The 24,292-nt window shown below is 43.3% G+C and overlaps 1 protein-coding gene and 2 long non-coding RNA genes across 3 annotated transcripts; all 3 read left to right on the top strand.

The window, feature by feature from the left end:
* Positions 1–216: 216 nt before the first annotated feature.
* LOC143508309 (uncharacterized) lies at positions 217–3,137 on the top strand. The gene is made up of 4 exons (XR_013129315.1): positions 217–1,068; positions 2,031–2,136; positions 2,335–2,622; positions 2,958–3,137. It is a non-coding gene; the product is annotated as an uncharacterized LOC143508309 (long non-coding RNA).
* A 1,752-nt stretch (positions 3,138–4,889) lies between these two features.
* On the top strand, positions 4,890–13,538 carry LOC143508310 (uncharacterized). The gene is made up of 3 exons (XR_013129316.1): positions 4,890–4,967; positions 8,531–8,688; positions 9,888–13,538. It is a non-coding gene; the product is annotated as an uncharacterized LOC143508310 (long non-coding RNA).
* A 9,421-nt stretch (positions 13,539–22,959) lies between these two features.
* On the top strand, positions 22,960–23,779 carry hspb9 (heat shock protein, alpha-crystallin-related, 9). The gene has a single exon (XM_076997504.1). The coding sequence runs from the start codon at positions 23,037–23,039 to the stop codon at positions 23,661–23,663; it is 627 nt and encodes a 208-aa protein (XP_076853619.1). The 5' UTR covers positions 22,960–23,036; the 3' UTR covers positions 23,664–23,779.
* The last annotated feature ends 513 nt before the right edge of the window (positions 23,780–24,292 follow it).

The following is a 24,292-nucleotide window of genomic DNA, read 5'->3' as shown; positions in this document are numbered from 1 at the left end:
GATTGATGCAGTTCTGTACGCTTCTGTAGTACTTAATGGCTGAGCATTTCTGGTTTACAGTCCTATGCTTTTACAAATTGGACAAATGCTGCCACTAAGCCAATACCGTTAACCCCCAAACCCCTGGTTAATTAAAATGTGCTGTACTACTGTTTTCCTTATTTTTGGCAGCTGATATCTGCGTTCAAATAACTCTCGTTATATCTTTATCACTAATTCGTCAGCAGTGTTTTGTGACATCAATCGCTGTAGAAGCAACAGCTTAAATCGATGTCCGTATTCAGTTACATAATGGATAACTGATAAAACCGTATGGATTATGGTCATCTCCGTAACATCACTCGAGTCTTGTGTAAGATTCCATGTTATTGGCCGAGTAAACGATGCTCATAGAAAGCCGAGGTCCTCACACCTGTTTCCAGTGGGCCTTTAGATTGCTCGAATCGTGAGCTTGGTCTATGGTGCTATTGCTTGATCCGGGTCTCATTTTAGATTCCTTCACACTCTGGGTTTAGTTTAGTTTTGTTTAGTTTAGATTTGGTTTGTTATTTGAGAAAGCCTGAAAACCATTTGAGTTTTGATGGGTCACAAGTCCTGCCTAGGGGTAGAGAGAGCAGGACCCGTGATGTTTGCAGAGGTCTGCTGCTTCAGAGAGGAGAACACACACACACACACACACACACACACACACACTACACTATTTTCTATTACTGTCTCATACAGGGACAGGCTGTCCTGTTAAAGAAAAAAAGAGGCTATAACGCTGTTTAATGATCTGAAATGCATTCTTTGAAAAGTCACTTTTCCAATCCTGGACAGCAAAATGTGCTTTGTGGGGTTTAGGCTGTGTAAAAACATGTGGTAAGCCATGTGGAATGTTTGTAATGACTCCCAGATGTGGGCAGTGGCCGCCTTTAACCCCCGAGGTGCTGTGGGCTGAGGATCTGGACGCCGAGCTGAGCTTATCTGCGTGTTTGCTGGATCCGGAGCTCTGGGGCTGGGCCTTCGGGAGACATCTGTGCACAGATCGAGACAAGAAAGAGGGAGGCTCCCAAGTGCTGGAAGATTGTAAGTGTACCCACTTTTGAGCAATGCTGACATTCTCATCATATACAGTGTGTTTCAGAATGATCCCCTGTGTTGTGTGAATTAGCTGACGAACACCAGTTTGTATGGGAATATAAAGATTGACACGGAGTAAGACTGGTGTTGTACAGTTTTAGCGCGCTCCATGACATCTGTAAGGGTCACGATAGCATCACTCTGGATCACATGTAACATTTACAGGTTTTCCATGCTGTGTGCTTTTCCGTTAAATGACACATCTGGCGAAACACCATCCCGATGGGAGAAGAACCCTCGTATGTTCTCCTGACTCTGCAGAAGCTTGCGCTCACCAGAGTCTCCAGCTGCTGCACACATCCGGAAGCTTCTCCCCAAGCCCTCCACACGTTGTTGTTAACTTTATGACAACAGTTAGTCCAGCTTTACTGTTGTGGCGGCCATTTTACGAGCATGCTAACACGCTTGTAGATGTTTATTGGAGTAGCAACACCCTTAATATGTATGAAACGCAGGCAGGGTAGTCGCTGCTCTTGAAAGGAGATGTAGGAAGTCACGTGCTATGAACCCACTGTCTGAGTGCGGGCACAGAGAGATTGTTGATATCCTTTAGAGAAATGAACTCGAGTGCACTATCCCCCCCCCACACACACACACACTTCACTGCTCCTGCCCTCTCTTGGAGCTTTCTATGCTTGTCTGACTGCCTGCCAGTTTGCCTGCCTGCCAGCCAAGGTGAAATGCTGGAATAAGGCCTTTTAGGCCACCTGATAACAATACACAGGGATGAAGGCAGATGGAAAATGCCATTGGATATGTGGGTCACTAGGGCTGCCTGTGCGGCAGAACACAGCAGAGATCGAGCTTAAAAGAGAGCGACGCCCCCTGCTCAACTCCTATTGGCTACAAAAGTCTGCCTCTTTCAGCACCACCAGGTGTTTATGTGATGTTTGCTTATTTGTTTACAGGGTTCTACAATACTGCAGAGGTGTTCCTGTCTTGGTGTCGTTCCCACATGTTCCCGAATGGATTCACCTCACAGGAGTCCACTGCTGTTTTCTGAACTCTGCACTGGTAATCAACTGGGAGAACTGGGAGAACTTGGAGAAGAGCAACAAGTAGCTGGTGCACGTACATGGGGCTTCTTGATTACATCCACACTAAAGTTGGTGTCATCACTGGTTGGTGTATGTTAGAAAGCGGTGATAGGTCTCTCTCTCCCCCTCTGTCTCTCTTTCAGTCTCTTTCTCTCCCTCTCTATCTCTCTTTCAGTCTCTTTATGAGGGGCAGTAATCAGCAGTCAAGCCCGTCGGTCTGCTGCAGAGGTATCGGAGAGTGAACGGCCCTCCATCGTGCTATAGAGGACCGAGCCGTGCGATGACAGCTATAACAAGGCAGACGGCAGTTCAGCCATACTCATGCTACAGTCTCTGCAATAAATTATTCACCTCTGCCGGGCTTTTCCACATCTCTGCCTTCTCCAACCGCTGCCTGTCAGAAAACATTGCTCACACAATCAGTACCCATTTCAGCCTTTATCTGGAGGGAATGTAGTAAAAGGTGGGTAAATATTGAGATGTATGGCAGAGCTGTACACTACTGGTCCTGGTGTCCTACCATGCTGATGTGCTGTAAATCTACCCTCTAATTGTTATACGCCCAGCAGTAAATGGGAGCCTCTCGGATTACATTGGTCCTGAGTAACCATACAGGAAATTAAATGAAGTTTCCAGGGTGTTGGATGACAGAGCGCTCACCAGTGGAGAAAGCCCATGTAGGACGTTTGACCGCTAATGGTGAACTGGCTGTGGTAATGAGCAGGTCTTTTCTAATGACCTCTCTCTCTCTCTCTCTCTCTCTCTCTCTCTCTCTCTCTCTCTCTCTGTATGCATCAGCCTGCCTGCCATCAGAGCAGCAACCACAACAGAGTGGAGAAAAAGCACTGTGGCCTACTACAGCCTAACGGGACCTCAGAGGCTGTACACAAACACACATCCACAAGCCCAATAAAACACTACAGCTCTGTAAACCGCAATTAAAGCAGTGAGCACTAATTAGGTGGAAATTACTGCTCTTTAAACAAGAGCCAGGGAAAACAAGGGGGCTCAAAATGGCCGCCAACACTCACAAAGCAGAAAGCAGCAGGAAGCAGTTCTGTCTGGTTACACCTGGTTGTATGTGGTTGTATCTGTTTATATGTATTTGTATGTGGCTGTATCTGTTTGTATCTCGTATGTATTGGTATGTGTTTGTATGAGGTTGTGTCTGGCCTGAGTTTCAGTAGGTTTCAAAATAACATCTATAACATCTTAAAGGGTAATGTGTAATAATAATAATAATGAATTATATTGCTATGGGTTAGCTATGGGTTATATTGGTTAATATATGATTTATTAGTATAAACAACATGTGTGGACATGTGTAAAAGACTGAGTATAGTGTGAAGGTAGATTTGAGTGTGTGAACGTGTGTAAAAGCCTAGTGTGAAGGTAGATTTGAGTGTGTGAACGTGTGTAAAAGCCTGAGTATAGTGTGAAGGTAGATTTGAGTGTGTGAACGTGTGTAAAAGCCTGAGTATAGTGTGAAGATGGATTTGAGTGTGTGAACGTGTGTAAAAGACTGAGTATAGTGTGAAGGTAGATTTGAGTGTGTGAACGTGTGTAAAAGACTGAGTATAGTGTGAAGGTAGATTTGAGTGTGTGAACGTGTGTAAAAGCCTGAGTATAGTGTGAAGGTGGATTTGAGTGTGTGAACGTGTGTAAAAGCCTGAGTATAGTGTGAAGATGGATTTGAGTGTGTGAACGTGTGTAAAAGCCTGAATTCCACTGGTCTAATCCACTTCTCACCTTTTTAATTAGTTATTGATCAAGGTTCAGAAGTGTGGGAAGAGGCAGGAGTTGTATGAGAGAGAGCTCACAGAGATTATCCTGCGTAGAGAATGACAACAGTAACTACAGCAACCGCAGCAGGCTGAGGGCGGACGGACATGTATCCAATATCCAGCACATCCAATACTGCCATCTTAATACTGCATTTGTGCACATTTGTATCAACACCTACATGCTCACGTAGGACAGAGAAGAGGGACAGAGGCAGAGAGGCTGTGAAAACAGAGCTGAGGAAACAGTCCCTTACGCAGTAAGATGGAGGAGATAAGATTACACAAACCGCAGGGCGAGGACAACAGAGACAACGGAGACACGCGACAAAAGGTCACGAGAGCCGAGAGCCTGAAAGGTCACGAGCGTGGAGAGCCTGACGAGGCACTTACAGACTCAGCTGAACACTTACAGAACAGGCGTGTAGGGCCACATCGCTGTTGCTGCTCTACGATGAAGAGAAACGGTACGACACGGATATCTGTCCCGTTGCACGAGCACAACATCGCTAGTCTGCAGAAACATGGCACATAGAGCTCGGCTAAGCAGGACTCAGATGGGCGGGATGGGCTGTTAAAATATGTGATGCAAACTTTCACCTCATCTCTCCCCTCTTCCTGACTCCATCTCCACAGCTTTGAAAAATAGTGTGTGCGCAAGCAAATCTGGTCTAAACACAAACAAAGCTGGCCTAAACACTTAAACCAATGACTTTCTGAAGTGCGTCTGCAGGGGTCCAGTGTACACGGGACATGCATGTCTGGTGTCTCAGTGCGGGGTTGCACACACAACACTGACAACACGGAGCAAACAGCCAGTGAGCGATGAACCGGCTACCAGCGAATGTGCACATCGCATACTCGTGCCCCGCCCTCCACCACCGTCTCCATGGAGATGGTTTCCTTCTCATGCCCTCTACTTCCTTTTTCTTCAGCCTTGTGTGTGTGTCTGTGTGTGTGTGTGTGTGTGTTTTTCCTTCTCTCTGATCGAGTCCTCCTGGGATCTGCTGCCTGCAGGTGCGTGAAGGTGAGCTGTCACTTCATGTTATGGTGAACACGCACTGGGTGTGAACAGGTGCTGGGTGTGCAGATGCAGGGTGCACAGGGACCGGGAGAACATGTGACAGGTGTGCAGGTGATTAGTTGTGCAGGTGACAGGTGTGCAGGTGATTAGTTGTGCAGGTGACAGGTGTGCAGGTGATTAGTTGTGCAGGTGACAGGTGTGCAGGTGATTAGTTGTGCAGGTGACAGGTGTGCATGTGACAGGTGTGCAGGTGATTAGTTGTGCAGGTGACAGGTGTGCAGGTGATTAGTTGTGCAGGTGACAGGTGTGCAGGTGATTAGTTGTGCATGTGACAGGTGTGCAGGTGATTAGTTGTGCAGGTGTCAGGTGTGCAGGTGATTAGTTGTGCAAGTGACAGGTGTGCAGATGATTAGTTGTGCAGGTGTCAGGTGTGCAGGTGATTAGTTGTGCATGTGACAGGTGTGCAGGTGATTAGTTGTGCAGGTGTCAGGTGTGCAGGTGATTAGTTGTGCAAGTGACAGGTGTGCAGATGATAGGTGTGCACACACTGGGCCTACCAGAGCCCCACCCAAACCACACACCTTAGCCTCACATTTTGTTGATGGGCACCATAATTGTGTAAGATGAGTGTATGATGATGTGCAACACTAGAAACAAAATACCTATACATGAACATATGAAGATGAAAACGTATGACTGGTTATTAGACTGAAAACCAGAGCATGCAGCTATGGTTCTCAGACTCTGTTCTATATGCACATGTTTTAGTCATTCATAAGTCATGGGGAGTGACTGACATCAGAACTAAAATGTCTTTGCTTAACTGTAATCTCTTCCAAGACCACTGGTTGTCTTCTACCCACCCACACACACCAGTCCAGAGGTGGAGAAACATATACACCAACAGCCATGCACGCACACACACACACACACACACACACACACACACACACACACACACACACGCACACACACACGCACACACACACACACACACACACACACACATATGTGCACACACCCAAACCACAGCCCACTTCTCTCTATCTCGCACGCAATGCTCCAGGCTAAGTGTTTCCTGTTCGTCCTGCTGCTCTGTACCCGGTGCCCTTGTGTCGCCATCCACACCCTCCGTGACAAGAAGTGAAACCTGGTGTCACTGGGGCCCGGGAAGAAACTACAGGGCCGTGACATGCACCTCCCCTCCATGCTGGGGAGCAGCTGCTCTCCCTCTCTCTCCCTCGCACACCCGACACGCCCCCCTGAGCCTTGTGGGTGCTCCAGAACGGTGGGTTGTCTTTCAAGCACGACAGGACTTGGGCAAGGGACATAGCAAAATCTTCTGGATTGAACAATGTGTGTCTAATCCAGTAACCATCATCAAACTGCTGCAGAAATGAAGCATATTATGAGAAATTTGGATGTTTTAAAAATATTACTACAAGTAAGTTCTCCAAAGTAGAGAATGAGTCACCGAGCCCTGGAGGTTCATCACAGGGGAACATGAAACCATGACAAACATGTTCTGGAAGTAATACAATGCAAATATATATATATACACCTCAACTTTGCTCTTTTAATCTTATTTAAATATTTAAACACCTTTACATGTGAGAAGCTGATTGATTTATATGCATGTATTTATGTGTGATACAATGTCATATATGTACACACATACTCACATGCACTTTACCAATATGAAGCAACTTTTCTGTGAATCTCCCAGAGGCAAACATCTACGTGGCTAAGGGCTGTTCACCCTGTTGTTTAAGTGATTTAACTCAGGCCTACCAGAGCAGACTGAAACTCAAAAAGAACAGACCAAACTTACCATAGCAGACTGAACCTCAAGAAGAACAGACCAAACTTACCAGAGCAGACTGAACCTCAAGAAGAACAGACTAAACTTAACAGAGCAGACTGAACCTCAAGAAGAACAGACCAAACTTACCAGAGCAGACTGAAACTCAAGAAGAACAGACCAAACTTACCAGAGCAGACTGAACCTCAAGAAGAACAGACCAAACATACCAGAGCAGACTGAACCTCAAGGAGAACAGACCAAACATACCAGAGCAGACTGAACCTCAAGAAGAACAGACCAAACTTACCAGAGCAGACTGAACCTCAAGGAGAACAGACCAAACATACCAGAGCAGACTGAACCTCAAGAAGAACAGACCAAACTTACCAGAGCAGACTGAAACTCAAAAAGAACAGACCAAACCCCAATCAAACTGACCAGAGCAGACTGAATCACAACCAGAGCAGACTAAATCACAACCAGAGCAGACTAAATCACTACCAGAGCAGACCAAACCACTACCAGAGCAGACTGAATCACTACCAAATCAGACCGAACCACTACCAGAGCAGATTGAATCACTACCAGAGCAGACCGAACCACTACCAGAGCAGACTGAATCATTACCAGAGCAGACCGAATCACTACCAGAGCACACCGAACCACTACCAGAGCACACCGAATCATTACCAGAGCAGACTGAATCATTACCAGAGCAGACCGAATCACTACCAGAGCAGACTGAATCATTACCAGAGCAGACAGAATAACTACTAGAGCAGACTGAATCATTACCAGAGCATACCGAACCACTACCAGAGCAGATTGAATCACTACCAGATTAGACTGAATCACTACCAGATTAGACTGAATCACTACCAGAGCAGACCGAACCACTACCAGAGCAGCACCAGGCTTGATCAATGCTCAAGTTATGTGAGAGCTTTTATGTCAATGTGCATGTATGCGCAGTTGTGTATGCATGTCCATATGTGCATGTCCTTGTGTGCATGTCTATGTATTTGTGTGTGTATATATGTGTGTGAGTGTATCTGCATATGTGTGTGTGTGTGCGTGATGACATTTGATCGTGAAGGTTGAATCTGCACCCTAGAGACCAATAGATTTTTGAGCAGTGGAATAGGTTGGGAAAATATATGAGAAAGTATTTTTTCTACACTACAAATTATGGATTATGGAAAGTCATAAATTGCTTTCACAACCATTCAGTATTTTTTCCTGGATCACAGATCTGTTATAAAAGGCGTATTTCAAATGCAAGTGTCTCTGGACCAAAACAAATCCGATTATCCACAGAGACATGCTGGATCGAAGCAAAATGTACAGCTCATTAAAAATACAAACTAATAAGACACTAGACTGTTTGTGTGTTTGTGTGTGTGTTTTGTGTGTTTGTGTGTGTTGTGTGCTGTCTGTACCAGAGCGGGTTTCAAATGTGTAAGTACATATACGTGCCTTTCTCTCGCTGTGGTTTCCTTATATATGTGAAAACTAATGGGGCATTATTACTTCCCTGTTCTCAGTTATACTGAGCAGTTTCTAATTATTTGATGTGAAGATACTCAAAAACTTTCTTCCCTATCTTTTTTTCATAGTATTACTGTTTATACAAATATATACACAAAATAGTCACTTTATTAGAAACAGACAGCACAGCATCTCGAAGTTGCCTATAAATGAGTTGGAGGTACTGACATGCTCTGAACAGCCTGTTCTACCTCGTCCCTGTGATGCCCTACAGGATTAAGATCTGGGGACTGTGGACGCCAGTGAAGAAGAACTAGCTGCCGTGTTCCTGCCATCAAACCATGACTATAAGACCCTTGTGGCATGGTGGATGACCTTGCTGAAAGTGTCCTTCTCTCTGAGGGTGAACACCTGCCATGAAGGGACGCTTAGGTGAGCCCTACTGTCCAGACATCCATCCCCAGGTATCTGAGGACCCAGGGTGTGCCAAGAAAACATTCCCCACACCCCACAACATTCTCCACCTCCACCAGTCTGAACTGCTGCTTATGGTCCTTCCCATCAGCACGGTGTAGCAGAAGTCTGGATTTGTGTCAGAACGTGATGTTTTTACGCTGCTCAGGGATCCATTTTGTCTTGCTATTCTGTTTCCAGATCAGTGGTACTTGAACTGGCCGTATGCAGTAATAGCAGATCCACTAAGGAATGAGCTGTGCGTTCAGTTGCGATCTGTTTGACTGCGCACCACCTTTTCATTAGCACGATTCCTGCCGTCCTCCTCTGGCCACCTTAATCAGCGAGTTGTTTACATAAACCAGGTCCCTTTTCACTGGACATCAACCACACCTTTCTCCATATATTCTGGACACCACTGTATGAGAAAACCCTACACGATTGTCGGTTTTTAAAATACAGGCACTGGCTGGTGTAGCACCGGTGACCACGCCTCGTTCAATGCCACTCAGATCATTCAATGTTCCCGTTTCAACGTGGACACACACTGAGACTGATCCAAAGAAAACATGCCTACCTGATTTTGTGCTACACTCCAGGGTCACATGTCTCATTTCCATATGAGGAAGCTCCAGTCATGAAAGGTCAGACGTGTCTAATAAAGTAGCCACAGAAGGGACTTTGTGGCTTTGGTGAAAATAGATACTGTTTGCATATTAAATCTGTTTGGTCTTCCAAACTTCATTTTAATAGACTCATAAAAATACTTCAGTTGGCTGTAAATCAATCAGGTCACATGTAACCATAACAATAGCTAAAGTTATTTTATAGATTTTTATCTATTTGTTTGTTATCTATAATAACAAAAATATTTAAACATATGTCTCCAAGTTCAAGTAAAGACTATGATTCCACAGGTTTATTCGAGATACACAGGCCCTGTATAGTCCTGACTCTATAAATCCACAGAATAGACTATTTCTGAAACTTTGGAACTGGAGAATTCATTTTAAAAGTAAAAAAAAAGTTTGTCTGGGAAAATGTGGAAACAATGGAAATATGTGGAAACACAGAGAGAGTGAAAGACAAGTACCTTCCGAATGTTTATCAGATGTGTGCCTCTCTCTCTCTTCCTCTCCTCTCTCTCTCTCTCTCTCCCTCTCTCTCCCACCCTTCAGCAACAGCCCAGGTATGCAGATGAAAGTCTAGTGACTGCTGTGGAGGACGTGGGGGTGGAGGTGGTGGAGGAGAAGGAGACGGGAGAAGAAGACGTATGTGGAGCTGGTGTAAAACTCTGACCCCGTGGCAGTAAATCAGCCAGTGGAGTCTGGCCAGCACCACAGGAAGTGAAAGTGAGGGAGAGGAAGAAAGGGAGGTGTTCGATTCCTTTATACATTCCTTTACACAATTAAGAATACGGCGTATATATTCTGAACTTTGATGTGCAAGGAACTATAGTTGTAATGCAGCATTTTGTTATCACTGTCTCTACACTTGTAATGAGTCAGAAACAGACAAAGGATGCATGGAACTGAATCATTCTCCAGTGTGAACTCCAAAGTGTGCACTAAACTCCTAACACTGCATACGAGCAGAGAGGCTGTATACATACCCATCATTCAGATTATTACCAATCTGTTGGGTTATGAAATGACAGTGGGATAAATATCAGGCACCAGTAGTGAAAAGGGTGCGTTAAACAAACAAGAAGCAGTGAAGAGTTGACTGTCTGTGTGTAACGCATGAATGTTCAGGTCATGTGATATATGTGATATGAATCTACAGGAAGAAAAGCATGCTGGGACAGGAAGTGGCACAAATGTTGGTGGTTGTAGAGGTTTTGCTCTCTGATCAGTATGCCAAGACTCAAGGTCATGATAAGTGGCAAACACACACACACACACACACACACACACACACACACAAGTTTACATATGTCTGTGAACCTTCCAAAGACTGCGTTTCCTCTCCACCTCCTCTGCGATGTGTAAGAGCATGGTACCTGTGTGTGGGGAGAGGCGGCCAGACTGTGGGGGTGGTCTTCCCGTCTGTAGTGCGGGTCATGCCCTCAGAGCCACTGTGCTGCTGCTGAAGGCAGGTCACACAGCAGCTGGGCCCAAGTGAAGCCAGACAGAAGGTTCTGGACACCTGAGTCGCTCTTAGTTTACAGAGAAACTAGCAGTCAATTAACTGACACATGCTTCACCATCTCGCTCTCTCTATCTATCTCTCTCCCCCTCTCTGGCTTTCTCTCTCCCTCTCTTTTGCTCTACATTGCATATGATTGGTGTAAAAAGCAGAAAATGCAATAAACTACAAGCCTGCTGTTCTGAATAGATTAAAGTGAAATAATTTATTGTTCTCTCATGGCAACTTCCAGACACAACAAAAAAACAGAGGAGGGCAGATTCTGAAGAATCAGCAAAAAAGCAAAAAAAAAAAAAGGGTGTGTGTGTGTGTGTGTGTGTGTGTGTGTGTGTGTGTGTGTGTGTGTGTGTGTGTGTGTCAACCTGGAGTGAACCAACGAGACACGGCCGAAAACACACGCTTCCTTCTCCATCTTCCATAATGCTGCTGTTTTGAAATGAGACTGGTGCCGTTTGGCAGGGCCCCAGAAAAACTACGGCAGGAAGTGAGAAGGTTGAGGGAGGGAGCCAGGGGTTAGGGAGTGGGGGCAGGCGGTGAGACGAGACATCGCTGTCTGCCATTCTCACACGCCTCACTTCCTCCCGAGGGGCCGGCTTCGCACGCGAGCCTGTGTCAGCACTGCTCATTGACCTTATACACTTTCTTTTTGTCTATCTCTTTCTGACTCCTTCTGCCTTATAGTCCCTCTCTCTCTCTCTCTCTCTCTCTCTCTCTCTCTCTCTCACACACACACACACACACACACACACACTCTCACCCTCTCTCTTTCAATTTCGATTCAATTCAAGGTGCTATATTGGCATGGCAATCACATAATGGTGCATGTGTATTGCAGGGGTTTGAGTTACAGACTTTGAGACTATTGAATTGAACATTACATAATTTGTGAAAAAGGAAATTAAAATTGAACTTTTCTTCCATATGACACTGTATTATGACAATTGTAGAAAAAAACATAAATCCCATAAAACCCAAGTAAATAAATACTAAAGTAAAGCAGCAGAGTATTTAAGTTATAGTGAGGCTGTTTTTCTTTTGTTTTTCTTCCACAACTATGTGTATGAAAGTATGTGTGTGTGTGTGTGTGTGTGTGTGTGTGTGTGTGTGTGTGTGTGTGTCTCCTGCCATTGTCACTCAGCATCCTTTTTACGGCGGCAGACGTGGATGTATTGTATTGTTGGTGTCCAGCTCTCCAGGGGTGGGCATTTCTGAATATCAGAGAGGCTGTGGAATCTGAGACATTTAACATAATATTTTGGAAAGAATCTTTTTTACAAACGTTCTTGAATTTTGAGTATTCAAAACAAAGCTATTTGTAGGTTTTGCTTTGGTTTGTTCACATATATTTCCCTTAGTGCTATTGGAGTTTGATTCATTCAGGCGTATTGTTTTTGTCTGGTCTGAGCCTGTGAGCTTGTTTCTGAGATAACGACTGCAGTTACTACCACCACTACCACTACTTTTACTACTACTGCTACTACTATTACCACTATTACTACTATTGCTACTACTACAACCACTACTTCTACCACCACCACTACTACTACTACTACTACTACTACTACTACTACTACAACAACCACCACTACTACTACAACCACTACTACTACTACTACTACTATCATCACCACTACTACAAGTACTGCTACTACTACTACTACTACTACTACTACCACCACCACCACTACTATTACTACTACTACTACTACAACTACCACTACTACTATTACTACTACTACTACTACTACTACTACTACTACTACTACTACTACTACAACCACCACTACTACTACAACCACTACTACTACACTGTAAAAAATCTTTGTTTGCTTATGTTCTGTGAATATAAAAATTTATGTGGGCAAAGCATGAAACATAAAAATAGTTACTCCAAAAACAAAAAACGAGTTGTGCCATCAGCTGCTGCATTTTTACCATTCAACTTAATATTTTGTGTTCAGTGAATGAGCATTATCGTTCTCAGTCAACATGTCAAGTCCAAAGTAAAAAACTGTGTTGGACGAGCAATAGTGGTAGTGGTGAAACTAATGCGCATGCTCGAGAGAAGATTTTCTTGGCGCCTTCTGCACCAAAACTAAAATGAAGACCCAGCGGTTCACCATTTATCTAGAGGACTTCAAACGTTCACTGAGTGAAGTAAATGTGGATCTTTACTAAGCTAACACAACTAACTTGGTGGTGTTTGTTGAGTTTGAATTTTGAACTAGGTCGTATTTCAACATATTTTCCAAACGTATAGTTATCAAAACTAGAGCTAAGCCAACAAGTTGTTTTTCAGTGTTTAACTTTGCTATGAGTTTAGTAATGTTAGTGTTAATACTGTTGTGGTTGGCAAGGACAAGCTACCGATTAACGGTTAACCGTTACGCGTTAACTGTCCGTTTGGAATTTAAGTTTACCTCACGTCGGCAAACTGTTAGCATGCGGACTAACGTTAGCTACTTAGCTAGCTAGATCTGCGTAGTAATTAAGCATTTGCTGAAGCCCAATGGATTTCTAATTAAGTACTTTTTTAGATACTTTTTTCAACCACATACAGCTCCGCGGTCAGTTCTCCCGTTTCCCTGGATGTGTGTTGTATGCGTGTTAGTGTCCCCCCTCCCTTAGAACCAGTGTGTTTTTGCCGTTAGCGTATTGCTAATAAATTAGCATTGAGCTAACGTTGGTGTCATGGCTCATTCTTGTCCTCCTGACTCGACGACGTTTCAATTTTTATTACATTTATAAAGCAGCTCTCATATGCCTGTTTGGTAATATTTTATGTTTACTTTTTGACATGCAAATAAAATGCACAATTACTTAATTATATTCTGTATACTTTGAATTTACTTCATCAAGCATAAAATGTATAGTTCAGACAACTTGGATACTAATGAATAATTACCTTAACTAAACAATTGTAGCTGGAACAACATAAAACATTTTATTGGACTCACTAGGTGTATTTGGTTAATATATAACATTTTGTTGGCTCAACTTATTTTCTTTAATTAGACTGAATTCTGTAGTTGTCAGCAGAACTTAAAATTTGCAATTTGCAGAGCTTAAATTAGACCAACTAAAAAAATTAGGTGCAACGGGTCACTAAGATTTTTTTAGTTGGTGAGACTTGAAATTTTTTACAGTGTACTACTACTACTACTATTATCATCACCACTACTACAAGTACTGCTACTACTACCACCACCACTACTACTACAACCACCACTAGTACTACTACTACAACCACCACTACTACTACTACCACTACTACAACAACAACGACCACTACTACTACTACTACTACTATCATCACCACTACTACAAGTACTGCTTCTACTACCACTACTACTACTACTACTACTACTACCACCACCACCACCACTACTATTACTACTACTACCACTACTACTACTTCTACTATCACCACTACTACTACTACCACCACCACCACCACCACTACTACTACAACCACTACTACTACTACCATCACCACTACTACAAGTACTGCTACTACTACTACTACCACCACCACCACTACTATTACTACTACTACTTCTACTATCACCACCACTACTACTACCACCACCACTACTACTACTACTACTACTACTACTACTACTACTACTATCATCACCACTACTACAAGGACTGCTACTACTACCACTACTACTACTACTACCACTACTACTACTACTACTATCACCACCACCACTACTATTACTACTACTACCATTACTACTACTTCTACTATCACCACTACTACTACTACCACCACCACCACCACCACCACTACTACTACCACCACCACCACCACTACTACTACTACTACTACTACTACCACCACCACCACTACTATTACTACTACTACCATTACTACTACTACCACCACCACCACTACTACTACTACTACTTCTACTATCACCACTACTACTACAACCACTACTACTACTACTTCTACTATCACCACTACTACTACAACCACTACTACTACTACTTCTACTATCACCACTACTTTTACTACTACTACTACTACAACCACCACTACTACTACAACCACTACTACTACTACCACCACCACCACCACCACTACTACTACTACTTCTACTATCACCACTACTACTACAACCACTACTACTACCACCACTACTACCACTACTACCACTACTACTACTACTACTACTATCATCACCACTACTACAATTACTGCTACTACTACCACCACCACCACCACCACTACTACTACTACCACTACTACCACCACTACTATCACCACCACCACCACCACTACTACTACTACTACCATCACCACCACTACTACAACTACTACTACTACCACTACTACCACCACCACCACCACTACTACTACTACTACTACTACCACTACCACTGCTACTACTACAACTACTACAACCACTACTACTACTACCACTACTGCTACTACTATCACCACCACTACCACTACTACTGCTACTACTATAATCACTACTACTACTACTACTACTACTACTACTATCACCACTATACTACTACTATTACTTGTACTACTTCTACTATTACTAGTACTACTACTCCTACTACTACCACTACTCCTACTATTACTACTACTGGGGATAAGTCTGGAGTTTGTGATTAGACTAATAAGTGAATAATATGCTGGGACTTTGAGCAGTTCAAACTACTGTCTTTCCTTTAGTCTCTGCACCATTTTTCAATAATGGACTTCTGGCGTTGGGAGTTTGCACCCCTGTTTGTTTCCACCAGGGGGCAGTGTGTGTATTCCTGCAGCAGGGCGAGCAGAGCCCCAACACTGTGGAGACTGCTGCACTCCGGACACACAGCTCTCGTCTCACACATTATCCCTAAACTGGGAAGCCCAGGATGTGCATGCATGAATATGTATGTGAGCCCACTGTGTCTTTTACAGCCTACACCTCGGTGTGTGTGTGTGTGTGCGTGCGTTTTCTCCTTCTGCTTCAATGTGTGCCCAACGTGTGTATGTGTGTGTGTTTACAGCTCTCTTTCTCCGCATCGTCTTCGGGTGAAGTGTGTTTATGAGTGTGTTTCTGTGTGTCTGCAATGCTGTCATCTCACTGCATCTCTCTCCTGTGTGTCTGCAAGTCTGTCCTCTCTCTGCTTCTGTTTGTGTCTGTGTATGTGTGTGTATGTGTGTATAGGAGTGTGTGTGTGTACATGCACATCCTCGTCCTCTTTCTGCTTCTGTGTCAGTGTGCATGTTATTTGTGTGTGTGTGTGTGTGCGTGTGCGCATGCATGTGTAGACGTGTGTGTGTGTGTGTGTGTACATGCGTGTGTGTGTAGACGTGTGTGTGTGTGTGTGTACGTGCATGCGTGTGTAGACGTATGTGTGCGTGCATGCATGTGTGTAGGCGTGTGTGTGTGTGTGTGCGTGTGTGTGTGTGTGTGTACGTGCGTGTGTAGGCGTGTATGTGTGTGTGTGCAACCCTGTCCTGTCCCTTCTCCTCTCCGTTTTTGGCCTTTACCCACCATCAGTCTTCTTCGTGCAGACCCCCAGGGTACAGGAGGGAGAATGAGAGCTAAATGACAAAATGCAAGCATCTCTCTCTCTCTCTCTCTCTCTCTCTCTCTCTCTCTCTCTCTCTCTCTCTCTATTTTATCAGGGTTCAGTGCTGTGTGTTTGGTGTGACTGCCTTTGCCTGGGATTTAAACTGCAACAGAAGGCCAGAAGGGCTGTCGCTAGTTGCACACCATAAAAGGTATTACCCTGAATCACACCGACTCTGGGGTAAAATCACACACTCTCTCTGTTTCTTTCCCTTTGTTTGTGGGCCCCATTTCTAAAATTGTAAATCTCACCCCCCCCCCCCCCCCTTCCTCCTTGTCTCCTTGTCTGTCCGGTCATATTCCTCCTCCATAATTCTCCTGTCCATGAGAATTATAGGCCATGGGGAGCGCTGAGGAGTGTGCAGGAGGGTGGAGTAGGGTGGAGGAGAGTAGAGGAGGGTGGTGGAGAGTGGAGGAGAGTGGATGAGGGTGGATGAGGGTGGGGGAGAGTGGGGGAGGGAGGAGGAGGGTGGAGGAGAGTGGAGGAGGGTGGAGTAGGGTGGAGGAGAGTAGAGGAGGGTGGTGGAGAGTGGAGGAGAGTGGATGAGGGTGGGGGAGAGTGGGGGAGGGAGGAGGAGGGTGGAGGAGGGTGGGGGAGGGTGCAGGAGGGTGGAGTAGGGTGGAGGAGAGTAGAGGAGGGTGGGGGAGGGTGCAGGAGGGTGGAGGAGAGTGGGGGAGGGAGGAGGAGGGCTCTTAGACTGAACCCTATTCTACATGTCACAAAACAGAGCCTTGCAAACCTCAGTAGCATTTAGCATTGTTGGGGTGAATGGTTTGAGTGTGAGACTGCAGTTGTGTGTGTGTGTGTGCTCTTCTGTGTTTGTGTATTTGTATTTGTGTGTTGTGTTTTATACAGGCCTCTTTGGAAAACATGTTGGTTTCTTTATGTATTTCTGAAATTAAAAATAATTTCAAAAGAACTGAAACAGCTGAAACAGGAGGTCCAAGTAGTGAAGTCGTATCAGCCGGAAATCAGACGGAATCAGGGTCTGAAAATCCATGAAAGTTAATCCAACAGTGCCCCCTTTCAGCAAAACTATGTCCTGCAGTTTGTCTGGTTTAGCTTTGAAAAGCTATGGAGATGTTGTATATACCCCATCAGCGCCCCAACAGGCCAAAACATGAATTACAGGTATGAGTATTGCTTTGTACTACTTTGAGGAAATATTTTTGATTTGTGCTAGACCAAGTTGTTGGTCTTGACCAACAACCTGAGTTCTAAATTCTAATGACAGGTTTTCATTTGAGATCTTTCTTGACTATTTTAATCTTTCAGATATTTTACATAACATGTTTTAAATATCTTGTTAAAACTATATGTTAAACATGAAAAAACACGTTTAAAATGTGCATATGCGATATTTGTAATATGACATGTATATCACATGTCACATTTATGTATTAAATTATTACATTGAAAGATTATAAGAAGGTTGATTTTTCTATCTTATTTCATTCATGACTGGTGTGCTGGAAGCGTATGCCGACTAGTTTGTTTTAAAATAAACAAACAAATAATAAATAAACAAAACTAAAATACATCTGGGGGGTATTCCAGAAAGCGGGGTTAACAAACTCTAAACTTAACCCTGAACTCTGAGTTGTCTTACCCCGATCTGACATACTCAGAGTTTTCGGTTCCAAAACGGCGGATCGGAGTTAAAGTAATCAGGGTCGCTCAACTCTGAGTAGGTTGACCCAGACAGAAGCGCGTTCACGCGTAACTATAAAAGGCATTCTTAATGGAACGCAGATAAATAGGATTTATCATGGACTTAAACGCGAAAATCAGCCGAGCATCGTATTTCACACCACTGTAGCTTAGGAGTATTAATGACTGCGTATGCAGAATATTTAGATATTATTAAACGTAAATGTAATACTGCGGTAGCTGCTAGAGAAAGGCAGTCAGCATGTCAAAAAATTGCCAACAGAGTTAATGCGTGAGTGAAAATGATATTTTTATATTTAGCAGAAGGGTGCGATTATATTATTATTTTCTCCACCTTTATAATACTGTATTGAGTTTTTAAATATTTTTTAATTGAACACTTACTGATTCCAGGTCTAATCTGAGTGGTGTGAAACACACATGGCATCAGATAAAAATGAAGTATAAGAATATAGTACAAAGTGGTATGGCAGTACATAACTATATCTTATTCTTAAAATATATTCTAAAATATATTTATTTACAAGAAAAATGAAATAATGAAACATAACAGTGAATTTGACTGTAATGTATATTAAAAGGTTACAGGGTGGATGGTGGGGTGGGGTGGGTGGTGGTGCATGATTTAATGTGGAAAGCAGTGATTGCAGATGGAGTCTCTGACAACTCCACCATCTCTGTTGTCACCCACATGCATGTAAGGTTCCTCATCTGTGGGCATGTCAAAGATGGTAGGCTGTCGCTCTTCCTGGATAGTTGCAATGTTGTGTAATACCACATATGCCATTATTATGTGGCACACCCTATCAGGGGTAACTCTGAGCCCCTTCAGGCACTGGAACCTGGCCTTGAGGATTCCTAGGATCATTTAAATTCTTGCCCTGGTTTTGCTGTGGGCCTGATTGTAGCGGGACTGTGGTCCAGGTGCAGGATCTGAATAGGGAGTCATAAGGTAGGCCTATAGGACAGGCAGGGATACCCTCTGTCTCCATGAAGGAGGCCGTCATAGTGTCCTATAATCACACTAGGGTTTGCAATGATTTAACTATTACACTGCATTACACTGATTTAACTATTACACTGCACTACCTCAGGCCTACTCTATTCAGATTTGTTGTACAGTGTGGAATCATACACGGATCCTGGCCATCTGGCTTCAACATTTGTGATGAGGTGAGAAGCATCACATATGATCTTGATGGGGAGAACGGTCAGTTCAATTCAATTCAACTTTATTATCATTATGCTGAAACAGGGTTGTACAGCACAATGAAACACTTTTAGGCTAGGCCTCAGTGCAATTACATACTACAAAATATCACAGCAGCAATTACATACAACATAGTGCAGGACAACATAGTGCAAGACGGTCATGGTGCAAGCCAGGCAATAGACATTAAATAAGCAAGGTAAAAAAATGTAAAATAGATAACAGTATAAGGTATGAAATATAAAAATATAAGTACAGTATGTACAGTGTGTGTGAGGTAGGTAAATGGGACAGGGATAAAGTGCATGGTGCATGGTGCCAAAGGGCTGGTGGACTGGTCTCTGGACTGGTGGCAAATCTGAGATATAGTCAGGGGGAGGTAAGTCTATATATGTCCAGTTTGAGGGAAAGTGGCTGGTGGCAATAGCTACGTTAGTTTTGTTACCATTAAAGATAAGTACATTATTCATTAAGGATTATAAAGGTTAGTACCTGTACATTAATGCTATGGATGGATTTTCTGTTTATGTAATCGCCTTTATGTTCTAATGGTGCTGGAATAGGTAGCATATGTAGGTTCCATCAATGCAGCCAATCACTCTAGGAAATCCTTAAAATGTAAATGGAATGAAGTTTGTTATATAGCCTACTGCTTCTCCTTTGCTTAATTTCTTTATTGTCCGTGTGAATTAAAGACAAACCTACGATGCTGTGGAATTCCTCTTTGATGTCCATAACTGGCTTAAGCCCAGGAAACACCACAAAACTGGGCACTAGTCATTTTGATGCCAGACATAGTTTTTGGACAGACCGACATACAGTAGCTTTGCTGACAGATCCCGCATCTCCTACACTATAAAAAAAAATTCCACTAGCAAAAAACGAAGAGCGACGTATAACAATCTGGAGAGAATTTAGGGCTGATCCGCGATGTGTAATATTTGAAATGTGACGCTTAATAATTTTATTGACGTAAGTATTGGATTGTGCTGAAAAACGATAACGTTCATTAAAAAAATAATCCGAAAATGATAGGCCTATGTCTATTCGGGGTTTTATAAGGCGTTCCCGACGAAGAACTCAGCGAATAAACTGAGTTTCAATATCCACATGATCCTAGAGGAAAGGACACGTCATGATGACGTGTTTGTAACTGGGTCAGGTCCAAGTTAACCTGCCAGCGAGCAGGTTAGCTTCAGAGCATAAGTTGCTACAGTAACTGACTCCGGTTCTCTTTAAGCTCGGTTTCTGGAACGGAAAACCTCGAGTTTCCGTGAACTCTGAGTTAACTTACCCGGGTTTTCTCGCTTAACCCGCTTTGTGGAACACCCCCCTGAAATCTTCATTATTTTCCAATTAAGACTTGACTCATATTCATAATTGTTATTTCATACACTGGTATAGACCAGCAGAATGTGTTTTAAAGTGTGTCATAGTTAAAAATATCTTCGTATCAGGATGATACTGAAGGATGTCCAGGCTGTGTGCTGGCCAGATGTTTGAAAAATCACCCAGTCACCCAGTCTACCCCAGTCCAACACAGGGCACGCCTGTGAGATTAGCTCACCCATCCCAGGCCATATCTGTGGGATTAGCTTACCCAGACCAGGCCATTAGTTGAGGTTAACTCACCCAGGCCAAGCCATGACTGTGGGATTAGCTCACAAAGTAAATCTCCCAGGCAGCCATGGGTACATAAGACATTCGCAGAGAGTCGAGATGGATCTCAGCCCAAACCACATATTTGTTGTCAGACACTAAGACAAACAGTTTTTCAGTTCAGATCTGTCTTTACTATTTTTAAAATGTCTTTGTAAATCATCATAATACTGTACTTGTGACAGGTTGGATACATTCATATGTAAAAAAAACCTTTCAGTCAAGTCAGTGTGCCTCAAACTGGTGGTGAGTTTTACAGTGGAGTAACAATTTATATTTGTGAGGAATATCATTTACAGGCACAGATTGATATAGGCCCTTACAGTCTGATATAGGCCCTTACAGTCATCTCCTGGCCAGAAGAGTAAATGACAGGGTTTGTCATGAACACATATATGCATATATGGGATAGTAAACATTTTATAGCAAGTTTTGATATGCAGCACATCTCTCTCTCTCTCTCTCTCTCTCTCTCTCTCTCTCTCTCTATATATATATATATATATATATATATATATATATATATATATATATATATATATATATATATATATATATATATATATATAACATAATATAAATATAATGAAATATTATTGTGACGCGGGAGGCGGCAGACGGACGAGACTCAGAATCCTTCAGTTTCACTCACGGTCACTTTATTAAGTGCACAGGTATTGCGCAATAGCGCACGAGTAGCATAAAAACAACGCTCACAGCGTGCAGATTTAGACAACGACGAGCACAAGACACTGCGCGAACGCACATTAAATACAGACCACATCAACCCCACGTGATGACGAGACGAGCCACAGGTGAGACAGATAATGACAAGACGCACCCGCACCCACGGAGATACACTGACGCAGACGAATAGACGCAGACTACGTTAACACACGCCCCAAAGGAAGGGTTCGGGGACCGTAACGTGACAATTATAATAACTCTTTGTAACTATTTCTTGTGTATCACATGTTGTAAATAATTTGTAATAATATATATGTAAGGGTTAAAAGCACAAAAAATATACATACTATGTATAATATAGACAATAGACAATAAAAGACAATTTTTCCTCAGACAACTGAAAAAATTTACAATCAGGCCGAACATCCTCCTTCAGTTTTACACAGCAATCATTCAAAGCATACTTACCTCATCTATAATAGTCTGGTACGGAAATCTGGATAACCATTCACGGAAAAAACTACAATGTATAATAGATAAATCATCCAAAATCACAGGCCACACCCTCCCATCCATAGACACACTGTATCAAAAACGCATCATACAACGAACTAAAAAGATCACTTTAGACCCCTCTCACCCTGCATATCACTTGTTTACACGCATGCCTTCTGGAAGACGCTACAGGCCCCTACCAACAAAATCAGTCAGACTCAAAAACAGTTTCTTTCCAACTGCTGTACGGTCACTAAATCAATGTACGACCTGAAAGAATTGTCTGTCTATGTCTGTATATTGTATTTATGCATTTTTTTTTTTTTTGACACAGAGATGTGAGTATGTTATGCTGTACCGGAAGCAAATTCCACCATTGTGTGGTCATTAATAATAAATGAATGAATGAATGAATGAATGAATGAATATGAAGCATGATGTGACATCATGTTAACACAATCAGCATAGCTCCTGTCTTAGACAAGCCCTCACCAAAAGTAGGGGTAGCCTTGGCAAACAAGCTTTAAAATTAGCATGGTGATGTCACGGTTTGCCCCACTGCCCATGGCTGTCCTCACAGTAGCACCAACACAGAAGCAAGAAAGAGGATCCAGTCAACCGTAAATTTAAACATGACTTGACAGTAAAGCTTCTTTTAGCTTTGACTGACTGTGCTAGGCATGCCTTTCGTTGGCTTCTTGTTCCATACTGTTGCAATGACCTCACCGCTGAGAACCGTGAAACAGAAGGAGGTTCTGTAGGAAACCTATATAAAGACTGGAAGGGCCGTCAGCGTGCTCAGATCATCCAGAGCTTGGCTGAAGCAAACCCTGAAAGATCCCACGGAGAGCACAGAGAAGAAGGCAGCGACATGAGCCAGTCAGCCATCGAGAGCCTCTTCAAAGAGGATCCCTTCTTTGACGACGACACCTATCTGCTGTGGCCCAGAGGCAGGACGGCACTGGACGGTTTCAGAGAACACTTCCTCCATCGCCGCGCCCAGCTCTTGGAGAGTTTTAGAGCAGACGTCCGAGACAGGCTGACGAGGGAGCTGTGTGAGGGGCTCTCAGGAAGCCTACTCCAGAACCTGGACAACCTCTGCCCCCTCTCCTCCTCCAGACCCACGGGCCCCACAACGCAGAAGGTCCCTGACCGAGCCCTGGCCGTCACACTGGACACCCAAGGCTTCTCTCCAGAAGACATCACAGTGACCGTGTCCGGACGACGGCTGGAGATGATGGCGACCAAAGGCACAGATGTGGACTCTCGCAACGGCACGGACCCCGAGCCGGCTGGGTTTGTTCAGAGTGTGGAACTGCCAGAGCACATAGACCCAGCCAAGCTGACCTGCACCCGGGGAGAAGATGGCCTCCTGTGCATCCAATCAGAAACCAAGCAGACGCCTTCAGAGGAACGCCTCATACCCATCCGATTCAGAACATGTCTAAATTTCCCGCTGTCCAAAGACACACACAAAATGGAGGAGAGCGCCACCTAGAGTGAACGGACATCACAGTACCGCCATTATTAGTCCAGTGGACTTACTCGCTACCGTTGTATGCTTTGTAGAGTGATGATTTTACTAATTTAATAAAGGTTGTATATAATGATCTATTTATGCATTGCAATTCATTATTCATTTGCAATGAATTCTGCTACTGATGTACTGCTTTTTCAAGCTTTTCATGAATACTACAGTGAAAAAGAAAAGCAAATTACAATGATCATTTTAAACCAAGAATTATAACAATATTAAATGTTAAATGTATCTTACTACACTATATGTCAACATGGATGATCTTTTCCTATGTTTTAGCAAAACACTAAAAAATAAATTAAAATAGTAATTACTTGAAGTTATATAATAACAACACACATGATGTACACTGATGGATTTTCTTAATCTTGCTTTGATTTCCATCCACCAAAGTCTAAAGAGTCTAGTGGAAACATCACATCTAGTGCTTTTTTAACTAAGCCACAGCGGTTTGTTACTAAACATTATGTGATCACGTTGCCAGCCTTGGCGAGTAGAACAACTATTCTACAGTTAGTCTCCACTGACAGACGATGGTGCTATAGACATATGAGTGAGACATTCCCTAGAGGTCCTGACCATTACACACT

Source organism: Brachyhypopomus gauderio, chromosome 2 (genome assembly GCF_052324685.1).
Source record: "Brachyhypopomus gauderio isolate BG-103 chromosome 2, BGAUD_0.2, whole genome shotgun sequence".
In the NCBI taxonomy this organism is placed as follows: Eukaryota; Metazoa; Chordata; class Actinopteri; order Gymnotiformes; family Hypopomidae; genus Brachyhypopomus; species Brachyhypopomus gauderio.
The sequence above is the reverse complement of the archived record's forward strand: the minus strand, read 5'-3'. Positions and strand labels throughout refer to the sequence as shown.